Source organism: Serpula lacrymans (genome assembly GCF_000218685.1).
Source record: "Serpula lacrymans var. lacrymans S7.9 unplaced genomic scaffold SERLAscaffold_6, whole genome shotgun sequence".
Lineage (NCBI taxonomy): Eukaryota > Fungi > Basidiomycota > Agaricomycetes > Boletales > Serpulaceae > Serpula > Serpula lacrymans.
The window spans coordinates 2,076,641-2,097,957 of NW_006763295.1; the positions used below are offsets into that span (position 1 = coordinate 2,076,641).

Genomic DNA, 21,317 nt, shown 5'->3' on the forward strand with positions numbered 1-21,317 from the left:
TTCTCCCCAGGTCTCCACAGTTTCCTGATGTATAGTATGCAGAGTTGTGCTACTCAAAATCTCCATAACTTAACTCTTTCTTTTTCTAAAAGATTGTCAACTTTAGCCATGAGTACTATGATCAAATTTGACATGTATGTAATCAAGTCTGCTTCATCGAGCTGAAAATATGCCCTCAGCTTGTAGCTTGACGATAGTTCGGTGGGGGCATTTCACCATCCACCATACTATCATTCGTCCTATCGTCCCGCAAGGTCCGGCTATGTTGCGGTACTGTCGGTCGTCCGACAACTACTGATGATGAAGATGGATCCTTGTCCTCGAATCCAGGGATAGGTACTGTTAGGAGACGACGAGTATCTAAAAGCTAGATTTATCATAAAAGTTGAGGTCATCCCCCATCATTCTCATCATTCTCAGAAGGCTGTAAATTCTCACCGTGCCGTTTGACGATAACTGTTGGGTGCTAGCCAAACTGGCGATAATCGAGACGTCACTAAATGGGACGTGAGAATCCTGAGTAACATCTGATATAGCACGATTATGAGTTGCCGACGTTGCCTGCGGTGGTGGCCGTTGTGGCTGCGAAGCCTGTGCAAGCTGACGTCCATGGTCTAAATGTTGATACGACCTGCGTGTACTCAAACCCGTGGTTGACATAGGATCAACCCTGATGATGCTGGTTTCGCTCGTGTCAAGAGGTGTAGGCTGCACTGAGACCATGGGTGCTGGACCTGCGTTATGTCGAGGGCTGCTGTCTATCCTGTAAATATCATGATGCCGTATAAATATTTGCGCGGCTCTCCATCGACGGTAGAATATAACAGCAACAATAAGAGCAGCAACAGCGACGACGGCAGGTATCACGATTCCAACGGTGGGTCCAACACCAATTTTACTATAGGTCCCACGAAAATTCAAATAAACGCCAACAATACTTTGAATTGACATACCTTGAGGTGCTGGCAGCGTCTACAGTGCTGTATGTTTGATAAGTTTTCACGGTACGATGTCACATGACATATCATTTACCTTGGCTGGGGGCTTGGCTGAGAGTTTGAGTTACTGGGCGCAATCAGATTATCAAAACCCACGAGTCAAAAATAAATATCTTCAAACACGTACCTAGACAACGTCAAGACCTCAGCATAGTCAATATTCAAATATTGACCGTTCTGCGCAGGGAGATTCGTAACTGTGAGTTGATGACTCCCTGATCCAAGATTATCGGCATGGTATAGCATGGTCTGCGGATAGTACATGAATGCAGTGGCGTTGAATGTCTCAGCTCCTCCTCCGTCCAGTTGCACAGAATATGGTCCGTTTTGCGGCCCGACAGTGCCGTATAGAGATATCACATCACCTACACCGTGAGATCTGTTCAGTCAGGATAACAACTCTCAAGCAATGGCATCTCACCCTACGAAATAAAATCAGATCAGTTACTCGCTGGGAAAAATGGCCACTGCTCACGGTGAAAGTGTAGGTAACACTGGCATTATAAGTACTAGTGGAGCTGGAAACCATGTCAACTGGGAAAGAATACAAATTTTCTGGAAATAGCTCACTGGCCGGTGCCATTGTTGAAAAAATTGACACTAGGTGGATTTGTATTCCATGCAGGAGCCTGATACTGGAAACCGGGGTCTGTATCTTGTACCGTTTGAGTTACCAACTGATCGTCCGCTCCTCCAACCTCAGACTGCCACACAATCTGTAAAAGAAGAATGAATTTTCTGGGTCATTTACCAAAGAAGATTGACGGACGAACCAAATCAATGTCTACGTATAGAGACCCCGTCCCCGTGTTTGTTAATCCGATAGTATGCATTCCCTGGGTAAGTTCACTCTTGTTAAAGAGTACTTGTTGAAAAAGATTGACGGCAGAATATCCGTCGATGTTGGCATAGCTTGCGCCATCCACAGTGACGGTATAGGTGCCATGGTTAGTTCGTTTGGCACCATATATCCAGAATGCAGTTCCGTTAAAAGACCACGTTACGGCGCCATTGGTGACATTGTTAGTGGTGAATGTACCGAGATAATACCTGCAATACAGAATACGCCAATTTCATTGAGAACTGCTGCTTAACCGGACAATATAAGCATACCCGTCAGCCAGCGGGTCGTCCGTAGATGTACCTGGTTCCCATGTGTTGTCGTACTTTATGAGGGGAACCTTGTCATCAATGAGGGTGGTGACAGAAGGCATAGGTGAAGGAAGAGTCTAGAAAAGCAAAAGACAGAACATTCATTAGATTATGCTCTCTGACCTTATTTGTCGGCACGCCGGTTGAAAGATGAGGGAAAATAACGTAACTGGCTATTGTAGCAGTGAATTATGTTCTCAAAAGAACAAGAAAACACAGAAACACAACACATGGATCGTATGATACTATATCTCATGGTTCAATGGGCAATTTCTCTGCCCATGTCGACGAATGGTTACTTGATCGCGAGAAGATAACACGTGTATCGCTTTTGGATAAAGGACAAGAAAGTAAAAATACAGACCTTGGAAGGAAGCTAGGACTCCGGGGGTGATTTGGGAAAAAGAAAAGAACGAAACCAAGGCACAGTGGAACTGTTGAGAATGTATGTCACTAGAAGCGATGGCCAGCGAATTTCACAGCGACATGTGAGATGGGGGGGTGGAAAGGGGAGGAAAGCGAGAACCTCTAGTCAGCTCCGTATAATAGATAACTCGCTATTGGCTTTGAGCATAGCTTGTAAATCTGTCAACGACACGTGCGGCTTACAATGTCTCCACTCACGGCGCAACGATCAAGCTTTCCGTGCTTGTTTAGGTCGCCATCCTTACAAGTTAGCGCCAGATAAACCGAATCATGGGGCAGTAGCGTGTGTATTGTTGATCAGTTGGGTCTGTATAAGGTTGATATCGTGTCATTGTTGAACACCGGCTTTTGATGCCTGCGAGCGAAAACCTGCGCTGATTGGAGAAGAAGCTGAACAGCGGGAAATCATATATAGTGACGATTCGGCAAGAGATCTAACAGAAACAGACCTCCAGTTCATTCTCACGATAGCATAGCGCCACCAACGAGACAAACTTAAACGCATTAAATCCCCTTAGGTCCAGGGACAACTTGAAGTATCCTGGGTGCAACGACCGAAGTGGTCCCGCTGCCTTCGTTCTGAATACGAACACCATCGAGATGGTCTATATCAATGAATCCAGCCCGAACCGCCACTCCCAGTCTCTGAAAAGCATTCCAGGTCGACACTCAGATCTTTGTTTCAACGAAGGAAACCTCGTGCTCCTCACCGGACCATCCTATTTCCTCGTGCACCAAGGCCCGCTCGCTCGACATTCAGAAGTCATGGAAAAACTAATTCATTCCATTGATGGCGATTCAGCAGATTGCCTTGAAGGCCGACTTGTTCTGGCGCTTTCAGACTCGCGGATTAGAGATCGTAGCGGCGCCGGCGCCAGTCCCCAACTCAATATTAGATAAGACACAAGATTTTACGATATTTGTACTGAAACCACTTCAAAAAGTGTGCATAGGTGTAATTAGTGAAGTTCTTCGAGATATCCCCAGAACCATACAAGCCGCAGTTTGGTTGTTGTAGAGCATATCCAAGCCGGAGCTACTCTTCTTGCTTGGAGACTTGTCAGGTGCTGGTTTGTTAGCCTTTGCTTGCTTTTAGTGTTGTTGAGATATTTCCCAGTAGCACTGTCATTCTCCTGCTGCCAATCACTGTCCAACATGAGGCAACAGGAATTGCAAGTGGACTGATAGATAAATATTAGATCAGATCAAATGGACCATGTTAAACACAGATTAAAACAGAATACATCTTGAACTTAACACTTCACATTATTTGATCAACATTTTAAATTTAACAAGACTGATAAAAGCATTCAAAGGGGAAAAAGGTTAACACTGGTTAAATAGTAGGTCATGGAGCTGTACAGTTTATAATTGCAAGTTACTGTGCATGTTGTAATACATCAGGAAAATGCCAATGAGCATATAATTGATTCTGGCAAAAAAGTTGCCTAAGCTGCCAATAATGAGTGTATACTGTAAGTGTTACAACCAAGAGTTTGTTACTCCGGTGCACAACTCAGACAAGCTATAGAGAGGATGATGAGGGAGTGGTTACCCTTTAGGCTTCAACAAGTTAGTTGTGAGGATATAACAGGAGGACTTGCTGAGGAGTCTCCTTGATCTATTAGGGTATATATACTACTACAGGGTTGCTTGTACATGTGTACTGTACAGTTGATAGAGGCAGTGGCTGATGATGTCATGGGGCACAGCCCATGTGACCAGCTCCACTGCGTGAGAGAGTTGTATCTAACAATAAGGAAAAGGCAGTGTAGCGTGAGAAAGAGGAGTTTGAACAAAAGGGAAAGTGCCGCATGGCATAGTGTGTGAAAACTACAGAAAAAGGTTAAAGAGGAGAATGAAAATTAAAGGTCCGAAAATTGTGTTATCATAACAGTAAGCTGCAGTCCCGTATCTTGTTATGTCACAGCCAAAATGCTCCCTCCACAGAAACTCCAAACCACGTGTAAGTAAGACTCAGTAAATTGCTGTACAGACAATGTGAGGGGTAAAAGGGGTAGATTTCTTTAATTCATATCTCAACCGATTCATTGTTCACCCGATCACAGATACCGCCAGAAAGTCCAAAAGAATTTCCCGGTTTTTGCATTGACTGCTTTTTCGTATCATGGCAAACATTCATCCTGTCTTTATCATATTGGACACTGATGTTACATGATATGACCATGTAAGTCATTGCCCTGGCAGTGCATGGAAGCCATATTATTTACTAACTAGTACACCAGTGTCTCATCAGTGTTGGTGCTATGACCAAGTTCTTTCCATCATAGTGGTGTGTGGTCCAGTTACGACACTCACCAACTTCAAGTTCCTCCGTCCCTAGCCTGAGTTGGAGATGGCTGGAATTCAAGAGCCCACATTCTTCTCTATTTGTTGTTGTGGGCTGCAGCTGAACATTGTGTTCCTCTTGCCACCTCCCTGTATATCTGCATATCATTCAGGTGTGTACTGGGGTCTTTGTTGAGGCCAGTTTGATACAATTGATGATCTTTTTAAATACAGGAACTGAGTAACTCAGCATGACCCCTCATGGGTTTTGGGCTTTGGCTCACATCCATGCTTAGGATGCTGGCATCATACCATGGCACGTCGTAGACGTCCCAAAAAAACAAAGAGTGTGGCTTAAGCGCTACTCCCACTTCTAGTGCGCACTGACTGGGAGTGCCATTACATCACATCACAGCTTGTGTAAATGCCATGGTTCTGGATGGAATTGTTCGCTGTGCAGAAAAACATAGAGAATAATGTCTGAACATAGAGGGTAACACATTTGATACATCCTGGATATTGTAACGACCAAGAGTTATTTACTCTGGCGCACACAGGAACACACTATAAAGAAGATGATGGGGAGTGGTTACCCCTTAGGCTGCAGTGAGTTAGTTGTGCTAGACAACAGGAGGATTCACTGAGTCCTTCCCCATGTATTGCTCTTGTATATATACTAAAATACATGAGGTACTGTACAGTTGTAAATAAAGTTCAAAGTCCGATGTCTAGCATGTGACCGGTCACATGATGAGTCTAGACACTGGTCAGGTGATGTGTCACATGACTGGTCATGTGACTATGAAAAGTCGAAAATGTAAAGTAAAGTAAATGGTCACATGACTGGTCATGTGACTTGGAAAATAAAAGTAGAAGTACAAAAGTGAAGTGTAAGTAGGTGCTGGTATGTTAATTGTAACAGATATCACAGCTATTGGAGCTTCAAGTTCTCCCTCCTAGGCCATCTGGAGGCACTTCTGAGAATGAACTGTTTGCTCTCACTTCAAACGGCCTCAATAGATCTCATCATGATGCACCTAACTCATCAGATGGAAGCAGCTCTTGTTCAGGTCCATCACCAGACAGTGACTCGGATGCTCAATCTTCTCTAAACAACTATTAGCATATCAGGCCAACTTCTCTGACCGAGGACAAAATCTGGGTTGAGTATCACCCAGCTTCAGGAAAGCAGCCAGAGATTATCATGCCGTCCTGCCAGGAAGAGCCTCTCACTATCCTTCCAACAATGGCATCTCACAACCTCGCACCACCTTGGCATCTGTTCCATACCCGAGTCAACTTTGAGCAAACAGAAATGTTTGTTCGTACTGGAGCTCCTGATCCAGTCATAAATCATCAGCTTAAGATTATCCATAGTATATTGATGTTGCAGCCTCCAGACAATCATGCTGTCACTCTCAAGTCAGCTCGTGAGATGCATGCCATTTTATGTGATGTCTCGACTGCCTTGACCGTGAGCAAAAATTCATCTGTAAGCCTTGCCATCTTTGCTTTTAAAATACACATATCTAACTATTACTTCAACTTCACGCAGTATGTCATGGAGACTATTAAAATTCTGTTTTTGAATCAAGAGACGCGGAGTTATTCAGTTCGGTTCAAAGATCCTCTCAGTGTGATCTTGGATATACTAGAGGATGAGAAAATGCACAACAGAATCATGCTATACCCTGAAAGGTATTATATTACAAACCCTAAAGAAGGCATCATGAGATTTTGAGAGGAATATTCCTCAGGTGATGACTGGTGGAATTTACAAGTGTTTTTTATTGCTCTTTCCTGCATACTAGTAACAACGCTCATTCTTGATTTAGACACATATAGGAAACAACACTGGCATTATTTATGTACAAACTTACACAGATGCCACGCATATCACGACATTTGGTGATGTCAAGTACTGGGGAGTTTATCTATGGGTTGGAAACATTCTCAAGGCTGATCAAAACGATTGAGGTCCAAGGAGATGATCAATTTCAAGTGTATTATTTTCTAAGTGGACTGAAACACAATGTTCTCCAGGCTGGGAAGAAATATGCCGTATGTGTTAACTTGTGGGTCAATTCCGCAGTCTTACACCTTATTCATTCTAGTAAAGCAAGTGATAGCCTACTGCTGCCAGAAAGGGAGGGCAAGGAGAAGGAGGAGGAGGAGGGGGAGGAGGACTACACCCATCTTAGAAATGATCCTCTGGCCAAGGCACAGGTGGAGGAAATTTGACACTTCTTACCGAAGTCGCTGCATCCCTATGTAGGTCAGAAATGGTTTAGAGAACATGTAAATCCTATCTCTGTTGTGAAATTATGGTCCCCATACTAATAAATACTAGTTTAGGGAATATGTTCCAACAATCAGGTCAGGTCTGTGTCCTTGCAGACCTAGCACCTACCTGTATCTTCAAGGATCTAACCGATCTTTTCTATGGCAAAGCTTAACGGCCATATATACCCGCAGTTGAGGCTCTTCTCAAAGATAAATAATTTCTATATGATTGGGATCCAATTGTTTTGCTAGACATATGCAACACCCCTGTATTCTAAAGGTATAACTACTGACAATGATTCAACTTCACCACTTCTGATCATGATGGGTTGAACAGGCCCTATGATGTGTTCTCCTTGGGCCATCTGCCATCAAGAGCAAAACTGGCAAGAAAAGCACTAAATCACGCAAAGTCAATGCTCGTCTCTGGGGAAATACAAGTGTTACAATTCTGATGCTGGCTTTTGCGGCTACTATTGTATGTTTCTCACAAGTTCATGCCATTTTTTCTGCATCCAATTTATCAAAATGATTAGATATATTTCATTCTTACCGGTGAACTCAAGTTCGCAGAGTGCAAAGCACAACTTTCATGTGTTTTATGAAATCTGAATAGAGATCATGTGGAAAGAGGCTGGCTTCAGCAATAGGAAGATTGCCTGAAACCATCATAGTATAATAGATTTCTATAATCGGGCTATATTTCCTCAGGTTTATGGTAACAACAAATACATACAAGGGCTACAACAACAAGAAAAGGGTATATATGAAGGCATTAGAAGCCATGGAAAACGAGGATAGAGATGAGGATTGGAATGACAAGGAAGAAACTGCAAGTCACAGTCAGGACTCAAATGGCGAAAAAAGGGATTTGAACTATGGAAACAGCGATTGTGATTGTGGCAATGCAGGAACACAACTAGAAGGATGATCATTGTAATTGTTGCCCCTGCAATGCTGGCCCTGATTCAACCACCATTGGAGTTGTGGATGGTCCGACTCTTTACCTTCACATATGAAATGCACTGTGTATTTTTGCTTTCTTTTTATATCAAAATCTTACCAATTATAGTGCTCTCCACCTGCATTTTGATTGGATCACTTAACAGTCCGACTACTGCAATCAATTACTCTCCCAATCTAAGTAATATGCAAATTGTATTAAATCCTGTTGTTACACTAATCTAACATTATTTCCAGGTAAACTTTGGTACTGGTGGTACAACAGTAGGGCCGGATTCAGATGATGCATATAGGTGGAATATGGTCTTTACAATGACTCATTAGGTCCACAAAATTATGAAGGTTGCCGTGATCACACTCCAAAATCCAAAACACAATATACCAATTTGCCACCGCCAGTCACAGTGGAGTGTTCCAGTTTGCTTTGGGTAGAAGTTTGGGCTCACTCTTACTCATCATGGACTCGTGCCAGTGTACTAGGTTTGAACTCAAATAGTGCTATCATAGTATAATATAGGTGCTGGTAAGTGAATAGTACAGTAAGCTACTTATTACAACAGTGTTACACAGCTACTACTAGCATGTTACTCAGGTTGACATCCACATCTAATTCTCCAGAAATTGGCTTGCCTGATAGGCCATCCAAGTCAGTACTCTCGCTGTCTGACTCACCTGATAGCCCATCTGAGTCAGTACTTTCATTGTCTGATTTGGATGCCTACTTCAACCACGAGGTGACACAACAGAGTTTTAACAATGATAGCAATTATTGTAAGATGCTGGTGGCGTCTGGGAGAGAACTGAGTATATTCCTTACATCCAAACACCTATGCATTATTCAACCCGCAGGGATCAACCAAGGGATTCAGAAGAAAGTGCTGAAGACTACAATGGTGTGGTGTCAATGAGAACTGTAGTTAGAAAACCACACACAAAACATACTAGCACACAATCCTCCCAGATTCCACAGAACTTGTGTATGGGCTTTGCCTCTTAGAACAGTGGAGTGGTCTGGTTGTTTGTGGGGTGGTACGTATGACGATCCTTCAAAGTCAAACCCAAGGATGTATGGGTGTGGGTTTTGAGGAGGAGGGATAGTTGAATTTATAGAAGATAGGTGCTTAGTGACGAGTATAGATGAGCACTACCTTGCTAATTGTAGCACAAGGTAGGTTTGAGAATGACGAGGATGACGAGGTGACGAGGTTCCCAGTGATAGCAGGCTCCTGACGCACAGACTATGGTGCTCAGAAGGACTCTAATTGAAAGGGATAATAATGACTTTGGAAGTGACGAGTGACAATGACAGCAGTTAACAGTAGTAGCAGTGGGAAGTGTTGTGACCACACTGGATCACAAGTAGCAGAGAGTAGTGAACTTGAGATTAGAGAAGAAGTCTGGATTGGAGTACTTGTTGTTTTTACAAGGTAGAATACAGGGGTTTATATAGTAAAAGAAAGGGAGGCTATGCACAGTATAGCTATGCAAAAAAAATGAGAAAAAACATGAATGAAGGAATGTATGCTGACGAATCCTGCGTAGGTAGTACAGGATAAGATTGTCAAAATAAGGAAAAGAAAGAGATAGAACAATAAATGCTGTGTAAGTAATGCCACAGGTTTGTACAGCCATAAAATAAAGTCCAAAAACAGAAAGAGAGCAAGAAAATCATAAAGTCATGGGAAGATGCAGCAAAAAAAAAGGATAAAGAAAAACGATATCAGTATCAACACAGTTCCTTTATTGTTAGTCAGGCATTCTAAAAAAATATGTGTCCATAAAAATGATTCAAAAATCAAAAATAATCGCACTGTAAATGAATGTTCTGCTGAAAAAAAAAGAAACTGGAGCCACCGGTCCACCACCTAGTCCAAATCCGACGGTTTCATGGCCTTACCAATGAACTGGTTTTATTGGACCACCCGGTCAAACGAGGGAGGGAGGGGAGTAGTTCCAATTTGGAACAAGTGAGTCCCAGGCAGCGTGTGGTAACTGTAGCTGTAGCGAAGACGATGGATGAAATATAAGTGTACCCAAGTGAATGGGACAGCAATGCACATAGGCAACATAAGGGGATGAACCTTCTCCAGCTCAAAAACTACCCACCCACACTCCAACCAGGCGAGACAAACAACCAATGATTTGATGGTATACAATGGAAGATTGATGTCATGAAGATGGACCTGTTGCCCAATTTGGACTGGCCACCGGGGCTTTGCTGATATCAGCAGTGGCACATGGTGGTTGATGGATTAGTGACGGAAATGGATAGAAAGTGGTGACATCAGATATGGTGGGGGAGCAAAGAAGATGAGGAGGAGGAGGGTGGAGAATGACAAGGAGGTGAACCAGAATAGGGATCCAGAAGTGACTGTTGGGTGAGAATAAAAAAGAGAGTAAGGGTCCTATGGTGGGACTGATTAAAGAAAAAAAGGTAAGGGAGGGCGACAAAAGCGAGGGCGCAATGTGTAGCCAGTGGCGACGCAAAAATATGCCGAAATGCCGAAATGCCGAAAGTACCGAATGGAAAAGCAAAGGTGAATGTGACTGGATTGCCTAATAGAGGTGGTGCTGATCAGCCACAAGTTCGAAAAAGGCAATATTAATTACTATTCCATGTGGCACTGTGCCTGTGTGGTGCAAAGGCGAGTCTTTTTGAATATTCACTTCATTCTTGACACCTGTCCATGCTACCAATCAACTTTGGTGCATGACAGTGGGTCCGCAGATGAGTCCGTAGGTCAGTTTGCAGAGTCCGCACTTTTGAGTTTAAATGGAGCGGATACGTCACAGCAAGTTGTGATCTTGCTGGAAAGGCGATAATACAAGTGTGGGAGTGATAATATGAGCTGGGGATGAATATAGAATGGAGAATACGACACTGGAATGACTCCTGAGAGTCCACATTTTGGGTCTATACGAGCAAAATGTCCTAACAAGCTCAGCACTTTGTGGGAAATTTTGGTTATATGGCTGTGGGACGTCTACAACAATTCTGAAGCGACTATGGCGACTTATTCAGACAAATTTCTGAGTATATGGGGGATCAAAAGATAGTATTCCTTCCTTTTGGAAGTACAGTTTTATAGCAGTACCAAAAAGGAAATAGCAAAAATAGTGTAAAACATATGAGAACCAATGGGAGAAACGAAAGATAAACATTAGAAAGTGTCCATGTGAAAATGTAAGAAAAAGTGGGTCATATCCTGCTAGTCTGATGTCCAGACAGTTCCATACCATGAGGGACAACTCCTATATTTCATAAAAGGAAAGGGGTAGTTGATCTGTGGACAGTTGTAATGCTCTGGAGTCCATGTGGAGTCTTGCACGTGCATGGAGTGCTGAGTTAGCTCCTCGTCCGATGGGTCCAAAGTCCGAAAAGTGCGGACCCTATATGTCCGCAAACACAGACTCTAGGTGTCCACAAATGCGGACTCTATGTATCCACAAACATGGACTCTGCGGACTGTTGCATATTCATGCATGGTTTGTTGTAGAACTGGATTGATATGTTGGGAAATAAAGGGATTACTATGCCAGCGTCTAAGTCAACTCTACATTGTAACAACCTAGAGTTTGTATACTCTGGCGCACAACTAGAAGCAACTATAAAGGTAGTGAGGGGAGTGGTTACCCTTAGGATAGGACCAAGTTAGTTGTGGGTAAACAACAGGAGGACTCACTGAGGACTCTCCTAGATCTATTGGGGTATATATACTGTTACAGGTTTGTTTGTACATATGTACTATACAGTTGCTAGAGGCAGTGGCTGATGATGTCATAGGGCCTAGCCCGTGTGACTAGCTCTGCTGCGTGAGAGAGTTGTATCTAAAATAAGAAGAAAGGCAGTGTGGCGCGAGAAGGTGGAGTTTGAACAAAGGGAGAGTGCCACATGGCACAGAGTGTGAGAACTACAGTAAAGGTTAAAGCGGAGAATGAAAATACAAGGAAAGGTCCAAAAATGTGTTATTGTAACACTACCCCCCCTCTAAGGCTTGACTTCCAGGCGAGACCAAGTACCAGAGGTAGTAGTTAAATTTTTGGGCATAGGTTGAAAAAGGGAATAAAAAATGTTCAAATCCATACCTTCAAGCTTCCTAGGAGCCAAGGGATTCTTGGAATAAAATTTGCAAACAGCATCGTGGGAATTCTCCAGATGGGCTTCTGGTTCCCATGTTCTGTCCTCATCTCCATAGCCCTTCCATAGGACCAGGAATTCTAATTTTCCACACTTCAAGCGTGCATCCACTACTCGTTCAACTTTGAACTCTTCTTCACCTTCCTGGGTGACTACAACTGGTCCGGGCCGGTCTACACGCTGTCCCGGCAGCAGTCCTTTGTATGGTTTCACACGGCTAATATTTACCGTGGGTACTACCCTCATTCGTTTTGGGAGCTCCAGCTCCACTGCATTGGGTTTAACTTCCTTAATCCGGTAAGGTCCGATCCACTTTTTGGTCAGTTTTCTAGACTGCCAATCTTTTAATTTTAAGTGGTTGGTATCTAACCAGACCAGGTCGCCAACCTTGTAGTCAGGGGCCTTGGAGCGTCTACGCTCTGCCCTGTCCTTCATCTGCTCTGCAGTTCTAAATAGTGCCTTGCACGTTTCATCTAAGACGGACTTCATGTCTTTGACCAAGTTCTCAGCAGCCTCGTTTTTACTATTGCCAGGTTCTACACCCATTCTGGGGAGGTACAATCTCGTCACCTCGAATGGTGCCTTTCCTGTAGCTGACGACTGTTTGATATTGTATGAGAACTGGGCTATCTTTAGCCACTTGGCCCAATCTGTCTGCCTGTTGTTAATAAATATGTGGAGATATTGCTTCAATTCCTGATTGAGCCTCTCTGTTTGTCCATCAGTCTGCGGATGAAACACTGTTGACAATTTAGGTTTGATGCCCAGCATCCGGCATAATTCTTTCGTAAATTCGCTAGCAAATTGTGGTCCCCTATTAGAGATAACCATTTCCGGCAATCTGTGGATAGACTATACAAAATCTTTAAATAGATCTGCTGTGCCAGCGGCGGTAATAGTTTTATTGGTGGGAATAAATACCACTTCTTTGGAGAAGCGATCTACTACCACTATTACTGAATTGTACTTGTTTGACTCAGGTAAATCCGTCGTGAAGTCAACCAATATATCCTGCCAGGGACCAGCTGGTATTGGATTTGGCATAAGCTTACCGGCCGGCAGTTGATGTGAGTTTATAGCCATGGCACATCTTAGACAGGATCTTACATATTCCTGTACGTCTTTGACCATGCCAGGCCACATGTAATTTCTGGAGATCAACTCCATCGTTCGTTGCCACCCAGGGTGCCCAGCCACTGGAGTGTCGTGATGTCTGTCTATTGTCTTGATCCTTGCAGACTCAGGCACATAGATCTTGTCTTTAAAATGGAAGAGCCCGTCTTCCCATAGATAGTTCTCATTGCCGTCAAGGTACACCTTCTATTCTGAGGAGATGTCTTTCTTGAAGACCTCCAGAAAATCAGAATCCTGCCCAAATCTAACATTGGCAACCCTTGATTGGTCTATCAAGGTAACACCTTTGTCGTCATCTTTGATGCCGTGGGCATGATCCTCTCTTCTGGACAAAGTGTCTGCTTTCCCCATAGAACTTCCAGGCTTATGAATTAATTTGTAATTGAACCTAGACAAGTACACCGCATAGCAGGCCTGTCTCCAGTTCAAGTCTTGGGTTGTCATAAAATACTCCAGGTTCTTATGATCAGTCCAGATTTTAAATTGGTGCCTAGCACCTTCTAAGTAGTGCCGCCAGTGCTCTAGAGCTCTAATGATGGCCAGCATCTCCTTATTATAGATTTGATAGTTGCACTCTGTAGGCGACAAACTATGCAATAAATATGCACAAGGCCTCCAAAGATCATCAGGGTATTTAATTGATAAAACAGCCCCAGTAGCAAAATCAGAAGAGTCGGTTTCTAGCCGGAACTCTTTGTCTAATTCTGGAAATGCTAATATGGGCGCTGTTGTGAACACCTACTTAAGCTTATCAAAAGCTTCCTGTTCTTTGGTGCCCCAATGCCAAACAATATCCTTTTTAGTGAGATTGTTCAACGGTCTCGTTATCTTTGCGAGGTTTTCGACAAATCTTTGGAAGAAGTTACCTAAGCCAAGGAAAGCCCTAACTCCTTTGACGCGAGTAGGTTCGGGCCAGTCTAATATAGCTTGAACTTTCTCAGGGTACATCCTGATTCCGTTCTGGCCAATTATCATACCGAGGAAGTCTACTTCCTATACTTTAAACTTACATTTTTCGAGTTTGACGAATAGGTCCTATTCCTGTAAGCGTCAAAGGACTTCTTGTACAATCCTGTCATGCTCAGCCTCATCGTCTGACTTCGTAAATATTAATAAATTGTCAATGTAAATGACAACATAGTTTTCCATATCCGCAAAGATCTTGTTCATCATGCTCTGGAAGGTCGCCGGTGAATTGGTCAACCCAAAGAACATGATGAGGGACAGTCACAACTACACATACATGTACATACTTCAGATAATAAATTTAAAAATCTATTTACAATTTGGGGAGCCATCCCCTTCTTTCCATTATTGCTTGTGCAACACCCCAGAGTAGGGGCCACTTTGTTGTGGTTTACTTCATTGTTCCGAGGAGCTAAGGCACCCAAGTGACCTAAGCTCTGAACTCTTTTGCCTGAGCTTTCATTTCACTGACCTGTTGGTCATAGAAGAAAGCCCGGATCTTGTCATACAAACGGCCAGCTGGAGTTTGAAGCTGATCACCCAGTTTCTCGGCTTCTAATTGGTGTGCCTGGTGCCCTTGGTTATTTTTTTTGTTGAGCGGCCCGCACTCCATTTATGCAATCTCGGGCCATGTGCCCCTCCTGCCCACAGCTGAAGCAGGTGAATCTGTGCTTTTGTCCCCCTTGGACTGCACCGATATCCATTGGTGCACCCCGACCTGGTTGCAACCCAAAAGGCTGGGACCCGTGAGAATGATGTGGTTTTTGGTTTGATGACCCAGGGCTCCTCTGGGAATAGTTATTTTTGGTGGTGGTCCCGCCACCTTGGTGCATCTTGTAGAGCTCTATGGCCCTACCAATCCTTCTAACCTCCTCCGCTGCTTGGGAGAGGTTATCGCTCCTCATATCCTGCAGGTAGAGCTGTTCTGCAATGTGGGGATTCACATTGCATTCCAGCAGTTCCACTGCATGTTCATTACCTAAACCCCCTTGGATCGAGAGGGCCAGGAACCGAGTAACATAATCATCCATCCTCATATTTCCTTGTTTGAAGGAACAGATTTGTTGGCGAGCCCAGTCACGCTCAGCCTATGGTTTAAAATATTTTTTGATCTCTACTTTGAGGTTGTCCCAGGTAGGCCACACTCCTGCGGTGTAGCACTCCTGTAATCTAACTTGGGCGTATCGACCCGCCACAGGTCCTTTTAGTCGAGATAGCACTGCAGTTGCTACCTCAAAGTCATCGGCAAAGGCATCCCAATTTGCCTTAACCCAAATCTGGAGTTTGATCCACCATTCGGCGAATTGTGCTCTTTCTCCATCGAAGGCACCAGGGTCAGCGACAACTTCAACCTTTTTGTTGAATTTCTTTTCTACCGAGGGGGCTGCTGCAGGGGGGCATCAGGAAAAACATTTTGGCTATATAGGCTCTTATAGTACTATAATTGCAAAAATAGCTGTCATAGTGATCATAGCTGTAAGAGAAACCCTATCATCTATTTAGGCACAATGTGCTCTTATAGTGATCTCATAGTTGGCTATAGTTCCAAGAAGCTCCTATAGTAATGTCAATACTATGATGGCATTTGGAGTAGACATAGGGCCCATAGCACCTATGGCAATTATAGCACTTATAGCACATATATAGTAATGCTAATACTATAATGGCATTTGGAGTAGCCATAGCACTTATTTCAGAACATCCATAGTACCTATAGCACTCATAGCACGTATTGCATTCAATTACCAAATAATGAAATGAAAACAGCGCAGTCATGTTTTGTACTAGCAATTGTACTATATGCAACAGTAAATAGGAGAGTGACTACAAATACTATCAAGCAGCTTGTACAATGATAGTATCCTCTAGAGCTTCAAAATCAATACCAAAATCCTCGTCCTTCATCTGGTCTTCATCAATCCCTATATAATGGAGAATGGCCAGATTTCTGTTATAGTAAAATTAGTGACGGTGGTAGCAGCCAAAATACTGGTACTTACAGAATATCCTGGTACAGACCATCTCTCATTTGCTTCATCCACACAGGGCTTTTCTTCTGAAGTGCCGACAGCTTTTTGAAATAGTACTCCCACCTTTAAATAAAATAAAAACCAAGTTTGACATAAATAAATGATATTGTACCTGGTTTTGAAAACACTCTCTGAGAATTCTTGGGTAGCTTTATTACCATTCACATATCCCCTGAGGGAACATTCAATCTGAAAAGAAAATGGAATAAATAAATAATACAGACCACAGATTGAGGACATACAGCTGCTGTGGTAATTGCAAGTAGAGCTAAAGGAATGCCTTTGAAATGTTCAGGATAGCGTACTCCCTCACCCTTACGCCCATACCATTGATTATGAATCAAGTCCTTGAAAATCTGATGACAAAATGGCTTCTGCTTGTTGAATGTCCTGGCCTTGAAAAAATAGTTCAATTTAGCATAAACATGGGGGGGTGATAGCTCACTTTAATATCAAGATCACCGTCAGAAAATGCACCAGTTTCCAAAAGCCACGTTACAGCCTGCTTGATTTGAACTGGGGCCATATCACCAGGAATTTGATAAGCACCATTGATTATAATTTGTGCTTTGGCAACAATTTCTCCTCGGACCTGGGCAACAGCAGACCAAACCTAGCAACAAAATACTTGATTAGTATAACATTATTGAAGGTGGAAATACATACATAGTCAATCAATATGGTTTTGATTTCTTCATTACTTTGAACCTCTAAAAGCTTGGTTTGTAATTCTCTGCAACCTTGGGAGGCATTGATAAGTCTGTTCCAAGTAAACTCAAAGTGTGATGTGGGGGGAGGAAAACCCTCTTGAGTCGCAATGTATAATCTCATTGTAGCATGCCCAGCTGTAGCAAGGTCCACAAGAGAACTAGGAAACATATCCAGGGTGGTTCTACGTCTTTTGCCAATTTTTGACAGTAAAGAGACAGCTGTAGGTGTTGAGATAGAAGTAGAAGTTGAAGACATCCTGGATGAAGTTGTGGAAGATTTTCTGGAAAAACTAGAAGAAGAGGAGTACGCCAATGATTTAGCCTTTTCCTGCCCAACAATGGGTCTGAAATTGGGCTAATATAAGCTGTTAGCTCTATGGATGTAAGAGATACTAATTTAAAAATGTACTTGCTCATCCAGAATTGGTCCATCTTTTCCCTTGTCATCAAAATCTTGGGTAACAATTTAATATTAGTATCTTTGTCTAGAAATAATGATTGCTTACTTTCAGCTCTAGCTTCCTCATCCTCATCCTTGTAATACTCATTATTATCCCCTGTAGGTGCTTTCTGAGTTAGGATCCCTTGAAAATCATCCTCATTGGAATCATGGTCTGAGTCCATGGCTTGTCTTTTTCTAGGAGGGTTTAGTGGTGTAACTGGGTCATCATCATAGTCGTAAATATCCTCTTCTTCCATTACAACAGCTGCCTTTTTTTTGTCTCTGAGAGGGGAGATTAATATACTTTTACCAAACCAGAATATATATGTTACCTTGACGTTTGGCTTCCAATGCCTCTTTTTGAGCTGCTTGGGTAGATTTTACACCAGAATTCATAGCATCCACAATATGCTGATACTCCTCAGCATTCAAAGTAACTGTATCATTTTTAGCCTTGGAGCCAGGAGCTTTAGATTTACCCTTGGAATTTCTTTTTCCTGCCATTGAAAAATTAGACTGTGAGAAATAAGTGAAAAAAGAATGGAGCGCAAATGAGAAGTCACCATTTTTCTGCAAAGTTTAGGGCAAGCCTTCTAGGCCAAATACAATTATACCTGACAAGTGCCACTGAGATTTGGCTGAAAAACAATGTGTACAGTAAAGCAATATATCAAACAATGTACTTATACAAAGGTCCTCATGGCTTCATTTTCCATCCAGCCATTTCTATCAGCAGCCCAAGAAACAAATTCATGGTCAGTATGGAGCACTACAGATGCACGTTTACCTTCATAATGAAGGTTGAGATGAGTGATATCAGACAACCTGAAAATTGCAAAGTCCCCATGGTTCAGCTCAATAACAAGGCCTGTCTCAACCATGGCAAGAGCAGCCCCCTTAAATGTTCTAATGGGGAGAACAAGACAAAGCTCCTGATCCTTGCTATCTTGGTGAGCCTTTGTTTGCACGTTGATGTTGATGACAATTGACAGGAAGGGGGCGGCTGGGGAGCAATGGTTTCCTGGTAAGATAGATGCAACTTGCTCGAGCATCTGACACTCTTCAGGCAGGTGGGTTTGCATCTGATACAATGATGAGATAGCTGTGAATAAAGAGGGAGTACCACTTACAATACAATGTATCCAATCAAACAGTTCTTCAAACACAACTTTGAGGGACTGAAATAATTCCTGGTTATTATTGATGTCCTTGGATATATAGGGGATCATCTGGCTGTGATTGGTACGTTTGCAGCCCACTTTGTCAAGCATAGACGGTGGCACATCAGATAGGGCTTTGTGACCCTGTAAAGGATCAGCATTAAGTGAACATATGGTAAGGAATTACTTTACCTTGGTACAGTGACGGTTGTACCATGACAAGTGAAGTGCTTCAAATGTAGAGTCAGCATCTACTCAAGTGTTCTTCTCTGCCAATAGGTCAGGTTTCCCAAACACAGCTAGTAGGTTACCTGTGAGAGAATGACAAATTTTTGCTGGAAGATTGGTACATATGAATGCCATGAGTGTCTCATCAGAATTCCATATATCCACCAAGGAACTTCAGATAAGTGAGTGAGCAATCGGTGATTAGAAAGTTACGGAAAACTTACTTGGGAATAGCATCCATAGGGATACAAATGTAGGTGTCATCTGATACCTTCATTCCTTCCTTGTAGTGCACATCGAGCTGGCAACGCAAATAAACAATTAGGGGGCAATGGTGTAGAAAACTGATTACATACCTGTGATTGCAAATCTTTTATTATGAGCCGTGCCTTCAAAAACAGTGCCTATCAGAGTGCCCAAGGTGCCTCCATGGCACTCTGGGGCACTGGATCATGTGTATGGTACTTGAGACGGCACTATGTCTGAGTAATCACATATGTGTAAGGTGCTTATGCAGCCTGATCGGAGATCAATGAGATTGTCATCAATATGTTCACCATTGCTGTGACTTAACTGCATGGCTTTCATACCACAAAAAGCTTGTATTGTGTTTACTGCCCCTTCTCCTCATGTATTCTTTGTATATAATCTCGAGTCTGACAGAAGAGCTGGCACGAACTTACTTCCTTTTGGATTTTCACCACTTGGTTTACCTAGCCTCGCAGTCCATCATCAGTCCAAAAAAATGATTCGAGAACGAGATTGGTGGAGAATTGATAACTTTACAGATCATCCCAAGTACAAAGATAAGGATCCGACATTATTTGCAAGCAAGGATGGCAAGCGTGCAAAAGTTGCATATAACATGTGCTGGCCCGTAATAGTGGACAAGCATAAGATACAAAACATAGAAGATGTCACACAAAACAAGAGAGTGACAGCACGTACTCAGGAAATGATTGAAAGTGACAGTAAGTAGGACTATTTGCACTATAGCATGAGACTAATATGACTACACTAGTGTGGGCTGACCACTCCGAGAACAAACCCTGGCTTCTATCTTGCATAGACACAGATCTGCGACATCTAGTTCTTCATTGTCCAAACCAGCCACAATTTGTCCGCCAGCGTGCCAGACATGAATGCGAGAACCATGGTTATTCTGTAGCAGCATCACCATCTTTGAAATGAACCCGCAGCAATTATGAGCAAGCTGGTCCCTCATCATTGTCACCTCTTCCAAACCTCCTACTTTTGAGATCACACTTCAGCTCTGAATCACCTTTTCAGACCCCAAGTACATCTCCGGGTACATTAGCTTCCCCATATCTGCCAGATTTTAATCAGACTCATGCCACAATTCCATCAAAATGCAGCCGCAAAAGCTTCTTGCATCAACCATCACAAACATTGCAATGGAGTATCGAGATGCAGCAAGAGTTTGGACGATGCCTTACCCGCCTCACAGCTTCAGCTGGTCTACCATTCCAATGGGTTGAAAACCCTGAATGGATTCAGTTCTGCCAAAGGTTGCTTCTGAATGCCCAGCCTATCAGCAGCAAAGTCCTGTCTAATCAACTTATCCCCGCAGAGGCCGAACACTATTGTGAAATGGCAAAAAGAAGCCTTAGTGGACAGCTTGTGACAGGACAGTGCGATGGATGGACCAGTGTCAACTCACACCACATAATTGTGTTTATGGTCATATCAGCATCCCGTGAGGTAAGCCACCTTTATGATTTTTCATAACTGTATGACCTATTTCAAGTTGTAGGTTCATACTGTGAAGGTTTATGATGTGTCCTCTGAACGAAAAACTGCCAACAACCTATATACACTCATCAAGAAAACACAGGAGATACTCAAAGTTAGCTGGCATGTGATCCTCATTGCATTTACCTCTGACGCTTCTGGGGAGTCTCGCAAGGCAAGAAAAATCCTTTGTCAAGATAGGCCTAAAATCATAGTCCTAGATTGCTATGCACACCAAATTAACCTCATTGTAGGGGACTATTTTGCTTGCAAGGAGGCACAGTTTGTATCCGATTTTTCAACAAAGGCTATTGACCTCATTACATGGATACGGAGCAAAACACTCCTTACTGCTCTCATTTGCTCTACCTCAAAAATACTCACTGGCTCTGCAAAATCTGTTATCCGCCCTGTGATTACACAATGGAGAGCACACTATCTTGCATTTCAGCGTCTACTTGAACTACGACTTACTTTGCAACAAATTGTGGCTGCGGATGCCCAAAAAATACCTGCTGAACGGCTGGTCAGAACTGGAGACCGACAGGCTTTAGAGAAGGCCGACAGAATGGTAGAGACTATTAATAATGTGTTTTTTTGGCACACCATAGCGCAGTATGACTTTTTTCTGGTCTGAGATTTTTCT

At 42.9% G+C, this 21,317-nt stretch overlaps 2 protein-coding genes across 2 annotated transcripts; one reads left to right on the forward strand and one right to left on the reverse strand.

Annotated features, from left to right (window-relative positions):
* Positions 1 to 175: 175 nt before the first annotated feature.
* SERLADRAFT_437517 (uncharacterized protein) lies at positions 176 to 2,212 on the reverse strand (the record flags this gene model as incomplete). Its single annotated transcript, XM_007317843.1, has 9 exons — positions 176 to 367; positions 439 to 898; positions 954 to 980; positions 1,033 to 1,065; positions 1,126 to 1,363; positions 1,425 to 1,516; positions 1,569 to 1,714; positions 1,772 to 2,048; positions 2,112 to 2,212. 9 exons carry the CDS (start codon positions 2,210 to 2,212, stop codon positions 176 to 178), a joined length of 1,566 nt encoding a protein of 521 aa, XP_007317905.1.
* A 3,857-nt stretch (positions 2,213 to 6,069) lies between these two features.
* On the forward strand, positions 6,070 to 7,106 carry SERLADRAFT_408041 (uncharacterized protein; the record flags this gene model as incomplete). The annotated part of the gene is made up of 5 exons (XM_007317844.1): positions 6,070 to 6,182; positions 6,243 to 6,339; positions 6,421 to 6,563; positions 6,785 to 6,866; positions 6,909 to 7,106. The coding sequence occupies 5 exons, from the start codon at positions 6,070 to 6,072 to the stop codon at positions 7,104 to 7,106; spliced, it is 633 nt and encodes a 210-aa protein (XP_007317906.1).
* Positions 7,107 to 21,317: the final 14,211 nt, after the last annotated feature.